The sequence below is a fragment of the Lycium barbarum genome, chromosome 8 (assembly GCF_019175385.1).
Source record: "Lycium barbarum isolate Lr01 chromosome 8, ASM1917538v2, whole genome shotgun sequence".
NCBI lineage: Eukaryota > Viridiplantae > Streptophyta > Magnoliopsida > Solanales > Solanaceae > Lycium > Lycium barbarum.
The window spans coordinates 122259827-122269687 of NC_083344.1; the positions used below are offsets into that span (position 1 = coordinate 122259827).

A 9861-nucleotide genomic window follows, 5' to 3' on the forward strand; every position below is an offset into this window, starting at 1 on the left:
AATTAGTGTTGTCCGTTAGTTAAGGGGAATAAATGAGCCAAAAAGTTGAATTGAGAGATAGTTTTAGCAAAATAGATGAATAAAGGGTATTTTTATACCTTTTCTAAAAGTTCAGGGGCATTTTTGTTCTTTTTCGTTAAATTTATTTGGGAGTTTGACTAAAAGTGCACCACTTATGCAAACATAATGTATTATTAGTGCTGTGAAAGAATATGTTTGATTTTGATCCAAACACAAACATTATGGATGATTTTGGTCCTTTTCTCCACATTTATCCATAAATGTTTTTCTAAAACCAAAACAAATCACCTTTTTTTTTTTTTCTGAATTCTCAGTAAGATCGAAAGGATAAAATGCCTGTAAGAGTGGTGGAAGCTTCTTGCCAGCCTTCCCAGCCTTCAGGTAATCACTACTTGCAATAAGTTTCTCATATTTGATTAAAATTATCTTTATCTTTTATATCTACTCTGTATTCTGAATCGAAGTTGCAAGTTTAGTTATATTTATTGATATAGAAACAGAGGTTTTTAATATTTAGGGCTTGCTTTAATCAGCCCAATCTTGGTTTATTTATTTATTTGTTAACATTGAGAATCAGACAAATTTAGCATATTTTTTTTTCCGTCTGTTTTTTCATTAAAAATACTCCTTTTAAGGATCTGGACCACTTGTTTTGCCCAATTCAGTGGTTTAAGATTCTTGGCAAGTGTAATTTGCTTGTGAATTGAATTGGATTTCTTCAGTTTATGATTTCAGTATATTTAACTTTCATAGAGTTAGTATTTACTACTCCCTGCGTTCATTTTTACTTGTACTTGTTTGACTTGGCACATCCCGTAAGGAGCAATAAATTAAATGATACTTTTACTATATGACCCCTTATTGTTGTAAATCATCTGAATAATTGAAATCAATCAGACATACTTTAAAAATTGTGCAGCCACTGACAATTCACTGAGGTTGTTTCCAGTAGACCGTCGGCACCAGGGGCGGACCCATGTATATATTTTTGGTGCTCGAGCACGGAACCCCCATTAACCGTGGCGGTGGCGGATACTCTATGTAGATATATAGAAAATATTGAAATTTTGGTATAAAATAATAAATAGCACCCAAGAAGCAATAAAAGATCTTGGTGCTTTGGTTAAAAGGTGGTAGGCTTTAGGCTAAGCCATGGAGGAGCAGAGTTTGAATCCCACTCAAAGCAATATACTTTTTGTTGATTTTAAGGTGAGCACCTAGGACAATTGAATCTTGGGTCCGCCACTGCTCGGCACAAGAACAAGCAATTTAAAACAACATATATAAAAGAATCCAAGACAAAGAACAAGCAATTTAAAACAGTATATGTGATTGTGTGTATTAATTAGTAAATAGTTGCTGCATGACTCAAATGCTCCTTTTTCTTTCAACTACAAAGGTGGAACTTCAGGAAATACTTTGCCTGCAGCCTGTACTCTTCTAAGTGCCGGACAGGTGAACCTCTGCTCTCATTTTGACCTTCTGTTTCTGTCATTTCATTCTTCGCAAATGCATTTCCCGTTGATTTACATGGTGTTATATTTGTATAAATGATGTCCTGTAACATTAGTGCAGGCCACTTCTTTTATTAACGTTCCAACATAACTTGAATTCAGTTGGTTTTCATTAGACAGTCTTGTAAGTTTTTCCTGTCTAGACACGAGTTTTTACTTAAAATTGTTTGTCTAACATTCCCAGTAGTGTTAGTCCAACATTCCATTGAACTTAAAATTGTTTGTCTGACATTTCATGATTTGTATGAAGCTGTTGCTTGAAGCCTCAGCATTGGGCCGTTTGACTTGAAGATGATTATTTTAAACTTAAATCCTTTTGAACTTACACGTGACGAGGTTCTGCATATTTCACCAATGTTCCTTAACACTATGCAAGGTTTGCCAGTTTGTATCATATCCAAATTGTATTAGATGAGAATGATCAGGATGTCACTGCCTAACCTCTTGGTAGACTGAGAGTACTCATGCTTGTTTTGATTGAAATCTAAATTCAGTAAGCATCAGTGAGCTTCACCTTTCATTTTTTGAAGCTTGTTACCCTAAATGTGAATTAATAGCCTACACACCTTGTTCTTTTCCTAGCTGCATGTAGCCATATCAAAGTCACCTTTCACGAAAGCATTATGGGCATCCATCTGATAGACCCACTGATCAAGTGCTGCAAGGGGACATACTTCTCACTGTCATGTTTTGGCTAATCGTGAAAAGGTTTCATGGTGGTTCAATCCTTCCTTTTGATTGTACCTTTTGGCTACTAGTCTAGCCGTGACGTGTTACGACTTACAGTTTATGGTTGTTCAACTTGTCAAACAAGTGAGAAGGGTCATCATTTCTCACTGCATTGCTTTGTTCCAGGCATTTTCTGGGACTCAGAACGTCTCAAGTCAGCAAAAAGATGAAGCTTGGCGAGTAAATGTGCGAATTCAAGGTTGTGACCTTGATCATGGATATCTCTGTGGTACAATGGAAGCTCTTAATGTTCCTATGGCAGATACACCAGTGAGAAGCCTTTGCTTTTACTTCAATGAGCATCAGATCTCTTTTCCCTTTTCTTCCTCATTAAATTTCTTTGTTACATGAATAAGTAGCTACATTAAAGAATAAAGAATAGGCATCTCTCGAAGGTTTTACCTTTTGGCCGCATTCGTATGAAGCTACGCAGGTGAAAAGACGTCGCTTGAAATGTCATTGATAGGTGAACGAAGAAAGGAAATTTCAGGAATGAATAATCGTTGCCAAAGATTCTGCAGTTATATCTCTTATAAGTGAAATCAAGTTTCTGCTTCACACAATTAATATTCTTTTTCTTTTTAATGTTATTTTCTTGTTAGAGCTTTTCAGTCTTTTCTTCAGCAGGTGTTTGTTGAACTATGAAAATACATGAGTTCGGTTCAGTGCTCAAAACTTTATCTCTCATCTTACCTTGAACCTCATTCTTCTCTTTTTCACCTTTAACAATCAAGTAGTTACCTAATTCTCACTTCTTAAAAATTAAAATAAGATTAACGTAACCTAATTCTCCTTACACTTTAGCTGTAAACTGGCAACACGGAATCTTTAAGTTTTGTTACTTGAAGCTGGGTCTCTGCGTCTGTCCTTTAGAACTTTTTGCTTCTGCTATTAGCCTTATACAATCAAGTAGTTACCTAGTTCTCAATATATCCTAGTAGAGCTGCTGTAGCAGGTTCGTTTCCATTGAGAATAAACTTACTTATTGTGGAAGTTCTTCGTCAAGTTGTGATCAGTCTTCAGCTTGTAACTGAAACTTTATCTTCTACGATTCGTCTCTTTTGGTAAAAAGAATGTCAAATGTTCCGAGTGCTCTGTCATATCTCTACCATGGGCCAACCTCCAAAATTTAGTATAACACCAGTTCTTTGTGGTATTGCCAGGTAGTTACTTTCTGGGAAGGGGAAATTGTTGATACCAAGAACTATACTTTCTTCACTGGCAAATGGGGCGCCACGTATGGTCTTTTCCTCCTCTTTCCACACTGACCAATACTCATTCCAAATGGTTTGCCTAATTTACAAAAAAAAAGAAGTTTATCTAATCGGTTTGGTTTTATGATCAGATCAGAAGATGACATAAAGCACTGGACCAAGTTTTCATCGTTTTCACCCCTTTTGGTAAGCAGTCAAAGCTACTCCCTTAAATGTGGATATTCAGTCATTTTGATCTTTTCTGCCCTTTTCAGAGCCAAGTGGAGGCTGATGGCGGTAAATCACTGGACTTGAGTAACTACCCAGACATATTCATGGTAACATGTCTTCTTTTTCTTTCTTTCTTTTTTTTTTTTTTTTTTTTTTTTTGGAAACTGGTAACTGTGGTAACATGTCTTCTGTTACTGATTTATATGGTAAGGGAGCTTGATTGTAGGCTCATGATGTGTTACCGTTCTGACTTTGGCTGTGCAGAGGTGGAAAGAACAATACTTTGTGAATGTAGGAACGGACTGTGGGTTAACAATAGCTGGTTTCTACTACGTTTGCTTCTCCTGTAGTGATGGCTCCATCAATGGCTTCTATTACGATCCTAATAGCAGGTACCGTCTTTTACCAAAGCCCTCTCTTTAAGTTTTTCCCATTTTTACGGATTACCTATTTCGTGCTCATGAACCTTGCCCATCTATTTTGACCTTCATAGTTAAAAACTTCTACACTTATTGAAGTTGATGAGGATGTGATTGAATTTTATTTTGGCAGCCCTTTTCAGAAGTTGGAGCTGAAATCCACAAATGAAGGAAGATTAGGTTTCAGTTGTTCCTCATATGAGTTGCAGTGAACCATGTTAGGTGTGTTTTAGAGAAGGTCGGTTGATATTAGCTTGCCCCAAAACTTTGATATATTATTTCTAAGTCTTCCATCAATGGTTTCAATATGCACATTAGACGCTTCGCACTAGAGATAGAGGTTCCGAAATGGAACAGAGGTCCTGAATTAGTTGTCACGGGTCAAGTAGATGAAGTAAAGTTTAATAATGGGTTGAGTCCTAGTGACAGTAGTCATTTTGATTTGAGATATGTTTTAGTGAATATCCTTATTATCAACTTCTATCTAGTTTTTCTCTGGAAGACTCATCTTTGATTCGCTGGATCACCTTGTTTTGATCTTTTTCTTTTCCTTTTCGGTGGAATCATTAAAACAAATGTGAGTACTACTGAACTAACTGCTGGATCTATTATGCACCGCTATTTGTTGGATGGTGTTGATTTGCATTTGGCACTCGAATGTAATAGTATATTTGTGATGCAAAGGACTATAAACCAAGACAATATATAAGGATATAAAGAACTGCAAACCCCTGCTATGAAGCTCAGTTAAGGTAAGTGGTAGGCTTGAAAGAGTAAGCTTTGCGTAGGTTGATAATAATAATAATAATAATAATAATAATAATAATAATGTAGTTTTGAACTTACTTTGTATTGCTATCAAATGCCTATATGTCTTTCGAATAGATTTGCCCCTGAATTTAGTGACTATATGTCTTTCGAATAGATTTGCCCCTGAATTTAGTGACTTAATTCAAAACAAGGAACTGTTTGACTTAAATGCATGAATCTTCCACTCATGGACATTCTTCATAAAACACGAAAGACATTGTCGTGGTAATCCACTAGTGTATGTTTTCTCTTTATCATTCTTTGTTCCTTCAAGTTCTTCCTCTATTCCTATCCAGCAAGCCAACAGATTCCGCTCGATCATATTTTGATTGTTAATACGATATAAAAGGACAATTATTACAAAGCGGATTACTACTTATCCCGTGCCATTGTACTTTTACCACTAGACCAAAGATTTACGGTCTCTCTACTCCTTCCCTCCTTTTTATTTCCTATTTCTTTTTCTTATGTATATTTTACTCACAAGTAGGCGCTGGTCGGAATTGATAGATTCCAATCTAACTTCTAGCTACTGTGAAAGTTATGTATAGATTCACACTTAAAGCAGCCAAAGAAAATCTTCCTTGTCAAGAATCATATTCTTTTAGTATTAAAGATCATTTCTTTTCGAACATCCTTTTGGGTAATAGAAGACAGTTCCTTATCATGTCTGGATATAAATATTATAGTTGGAGGCAAAGCCATGCCTCCCTTTTCCTTTACAAAGTTAAGATTGCTTCCACTACACACCAGTACAAAAGGTTAAAACCAAAACCATCTTCTCTTTAGAATAAAATAATAATCCTGTTTCTACTTTCGTCTAATTTGCTCCTTTTTATTTTTAAGTAGAATAGTGTAAAATGATTATTTATGGTTTTCCTTCTTTTTACATTTATAATTCATTGTTAAAAGAAGCAAACATAAAGAAGTACAACGGGACAATCAGAGAATTATGAATATGTTGAAATTATTTAATCCCATTTCAGCTTCAACCTGATTGTGATTAGCCCAAGCAGCTAAATATTTTCAATCAATTACGTTTCAATCTCAAATTAATTAGGAAGTTTGTTATAGTAATCCTTGTGGTGTCCACTCCGCTCCATTTAAGCTTTCGATATTCAAGCAATTAATAATTTATCATGTATCATGAACCAATATGCAATGTCATCACTCTTCTCACATTATATTAAAAGCGATTAATATTGTACAAAGTAAATCGACAAACCGTACCAAACCGAGTTAAAAAACCGACTAGTCGTTTGGTGTGACTTGATTTGGTGTTGAGAAAAAAAACCTGACCATAATTAGTTTGGTTTGGTTTTAACTAAAAAAAGTCAAACCGAACCAAACCAACCCGACATTACTGTATTCAACTTTTAAAATATTTTATACATAAAAATATTTATTTGTAATGTAATTTATAAATATTTCTTAAATTTTTCGTAGTTTTTTTTTATCCATTATCATATTATTCAAGCTTGGACTTAGAATTTTGAATAAGTTTTATACCCTATGGATGTTAGTAACTCAAATAAAGTCCAAACCAAAACCAACTCAACACTAATGCTAACAAAATAAATTCAATTTACCACTAGAAATGACAATAATGTTGGATAACTATTCTTTAGTTTTGCATAATTGATTTAGAGAGTGAAAATACATAACTTAAGTTTTTTTCTTTGTCGTGTAATTAATACTTATTAGCCGTACTTATTTTAGTATGACTTGGTATTTTTAGATTATGGTCATTTTCTTTATGGCTTGTTAATTAGCAATATTTATTTAAACCGATTTTATTAGCTTTTGTTGAATATTTTAATACAATGTCATCACTCTTCTCACATTTTGTGTTATTTTCTTAAAAAAAACCTTAATTATATAGTTATATCTTACGAGAACTAAAGAAATATTTGAAGTAAAAGTTATATGTTTTATATCAAGACTATTCCAAAAACAAATCCGAAAAATCCGAGAAAAACGAATAACCCGAGAAAACCCGAGGTCGAAAAACCCGAATTTTATTGATTTGATTTGACGTATAAATTTAAAAACCCGACGCAATTGGTTTGATTTGGTGTTTAAAAAATTCGTACCAACTCGGTCCATGTACACCCCATGTAACCAGATAAATCTTTTCTTTGACTTAATTCACAATTAAATAAAGTACATTACACGAAACCTAATAAATCTTCTGTTTCACTTAATAACCAATTAAATGAAATAGATCACATTAGCCAACATTAACTTTAAAGAAAATCTTGAAAAATCTGCTTGATTAATAAATGATACTCAAACATATCATGACTCATCTTGAACTGTAAAGCACTTGAGCATTTTCTTCAAGTTTAACCATGTGAACTTATATTTTTCCACTGCCATTTAAAAGAGTACTGCAAGTGGAAGTCCTCCATTTGAAGCAATGCAAATATGCCTTTTCTTTCCAAAGAAAAAGTTAACAGCGTTTAAGGTATATACATCATCAGTTTAAGAAATTTTTATATTATCAAGTTACATTATCTATTGTAGCAGATAACATGTCTTATTTTCAAAACTAAATCTCGCATTTTAAAGAGACTTATCTGTAAATATCCTTTGAATGACTTGATAGTGCAAAAAAATACTTTACCCGTATTATATAACTTAAACTCAAAACAACATATTAAAAAATTTAAAGAATAACGAACTACAAAGAAAAAGAGGCAAAAAGAAAGCACACAAGCACTTACCCGCAAAAGGGGAATATTGTCTACTAAGAAAATTTGTACTTTAAAACCTTGAGTCCTTGTCCAGAATTGATCATTCTCACTTACATTTCTAGTCATACACTAACAAAATGCTTATTTCACCTTATCTTATCCATATTTTGCTCTGCATATTTCTCTTCCTTTCTAGCAGTACTGGTAGTTCTCTAACTTTAACTCATTTTCTCTAGTTGTCTTTAGTCAGGGGCGGAACTAGAGAGAAAACTGGGTTTTACATGTGACTGTCATCAATAGCTTTGGTCAAAACCTATGGAGTATTTCATATTATAAGCTTCACTTAATATGTAGTAGTAGTATATATTTATAACTCATAAACTCAAAATTGTGGCTTCGCATATCATATGTATGTAGTGAAGAAGTAATAAAATGAATCTGACTAATTTTATCACTCTTTCATGTGACTGCAGATGGAACACAAGTCATTTTGGTGAACAACTGCAAGGAAAGCATATGGCCCGGGATTCAGGGCGGTGCAGGGCAGACTACACTAAAAGATGGCGGGTTTCACCTCAACAGTGGCGAGCAAATAGTCCTCGACATGCCTGACAAGTGGTCGGGGAGGATATGGGGAAGACAGAACTGCCATTTTGACGAAAATGGTAAAGGAAAATGTGATACTGGCAATTGTGGTGACCAGTTACAGTGCCAGGGGCTAGGAGGTGAGCCCCCGGCTACTGTAGTGGAAATGACACTAGGCTCATCGACTTCGCCCTTACATTTCTACGATGTAAGCTTAGTCGATGGATTCAACTTGCCAGTATCGATGAAGCCTGTGGGAGGGGGCGTTGGATGTGGGGTCGCACAGTGTGAAGTTGATTTAAACGTATGTTGTCCGTCAGCACTGGAAGTGAAGTCCGGAGATAAGGTTGTCGGGTGTAAGAGTGCTTGTTTGGCTATACAATCACCAAAGTACTGCTGCACAGGACAATATGCAGATCCTAAAACTTGCAAGCCAACTGTTTTTGCACATCTATTTAAGGCTATTTGCCCCAAGGCTTATAGTTATGCATTTGATGATTCTTCTAGCCTTTACACATGTAGGGCCCCGCGATATCTCGTAACTTTCTGTCCTCCTAAGTGAGAGGTTTATGTATTTTCCCCTGCAATTTAGGATGTGATTGAAGAGTCACTTCCATCCTATTAAGGGCAGTATTTTGTCTAGCTTTATGTTTATTCAGTTTTAATGGTAAAAGAAGTTAAAAGGCTCATGAAGAACAATCCTAGCCCTGCTTACTGGCGTGATATTTCTATATACTGAAAAACAAATTAACAAAACTCAATCCTGAAATTAGCTGCATCCAAACAATACCTTACTTGAGACTTAACAGTTGAAAACAAAATGGAAGGAAGAAAAATCAGAAAGAAATGGGAAGTTTTTGAGAATATAATTAAGTGTGTTTTCTCTAACAGTTTAAGCTTTTATATGAGATGGTCACGCACTCAATAGAAATCAATGCCAAATATTGAAGTGAAATAATAGGCAGGAAAGACTATGCCTCTAATTTACAGAGGTAAAAACATTTTCTGCCACGAAACTCCAACTAAGAACAAGAACTTACCGTTACAACAACAACAACATACCCAGTGGAATCGCACAATGTGGGGTCTGAGGAGGGTAAAGTGTATGCAGACCTTACCCCCAAGGTGGGGTAGGGAGGTTGTTTCCGAAAGACCCTCAACAAGAACTTACCGTTGGTGATGTCAATTGATCTCAACATGCTCATGTAACTCATCGACATTTGTGAGATCATGATGAAGCCAGGAGAAAAAGTAACTAGAAATCTGAATAATCGCAACATACACAACAGCCAAACAAACAAAAACAGATGGTATAAAAAATCCAGCACCTACAGTATCTTGAGAAGTTACCCTGAACCTCCAACACTAGCATTAATGTCAATGGTTTGCATGACAAGAGTTATATATTTCAGACAAATTTAGCCCAATGGATAAGAGGAACAGAATTTAAATAGTGGCCTCAAATAAGGCCATTTGTGCAAACGTCCTTTCTGAAACACAACTGTATGAAAACGGATATGGAAACTTTTTTTTGCGTGGATTGGCCTTCTTTTGGGGTGTTCTTTAATTTTTGGTCCTGAAATTGCTCTGGTCTTTAATTTTTGTCCTTCTCTTAAAAAGTAACCGAAAATACTCCGAGGTTCTGAGTTCGAACCCTCGCTCA

The 9861-nt window shown here is 35.1% G+C and overlaps 2 protein-coding genes across 2 annotated transcripts; both read left to right on the forward strand.

Annotated features, from left to right (window-relative positions):
* The first annotated feature begins 266 nt into the window (after window positions 1-266).
* On the forward strand, window positions 267-4630 carry LOC132607039 (uncharacterized). The gene is made up of 8 exons (XM_060320827.1): window positions 267-402; window positions 1421-1476; window positions 2391-2534; window positions 3428-3501; window positions 3610-3664; window positions 3733-3795; window positions 3953-4080; window positions 4241-4630. Exons 1-8 carry the CDS (start codon window positions 354-356, stop codon window positions 4317-4319), a joined length of 648 nt encoding a protein of 215 aa, XP_060176810.1. The 5' UTR covers window positions 267-353; the 3' UTR covers window positions 4320-4630.
* A 3027-nt stretch (window positions 4631-7657) lies between these two features.
* On the forward strand, window positions 7658-8897 carry LOC132607038 (thaumatin-like protein). The gene is made up of 2 exons (XM_060320825.1): window positions 7658-7817; window positions 8087-8897. The coding sequence occupies exons 1-2, from the start codon at window positions 7751-7753 to the stop codon at window positions 8758-8760; spliced, it is 741 nt and encodes a 246-aa protein (XP_060176808.1). The 5' UTR covers window positions 7658-7750; the 3' UTR covers window positions 8761-8897.
* Window positions 8898-9861: the final 964 nt, after the last annotated feature.

Excerpts from the sequence above, each read along its gene's own strand:
- LOC132607038 (XM_060320825.1), top strand. The coding sequence starts at position 7,751 with ATGCTTATTTCACCTTATCTTATCCATATTTTGCTCTGCATATTTCTC. Across the intron at positions 7,818-8,086 it reads CTTCCTTTCTAGCAGTACTG|ATGGAACACAAGTCATTTTG; the intron begins GTAGTTCTCTAA and ends ATGTGACTGCAG.
- LOC132607039 (XM_060320827.1), top strand. The coding sequence starts at position 354 with ATGCCTGTAAGAGTGGTGGAAGCTTCTTGCCAGCCTTCCCAGCCTTCA. Across the intron at positions 1,477-2,390 it reads CTCTTCTAAGTGCCGGACAG|GCATTTTCTGGGACTCAGAA; the intron begins GTGAACCTCTGC and ends GCTTTGTTCCAG. Across the intron at positions 3,796-3,952 it reads ACTACCCAGACATATTCATG|AGGTGGAAAGAACAATACTT; the intron begins GTAACATGTCTT and ends TTGGCTGTGCAG.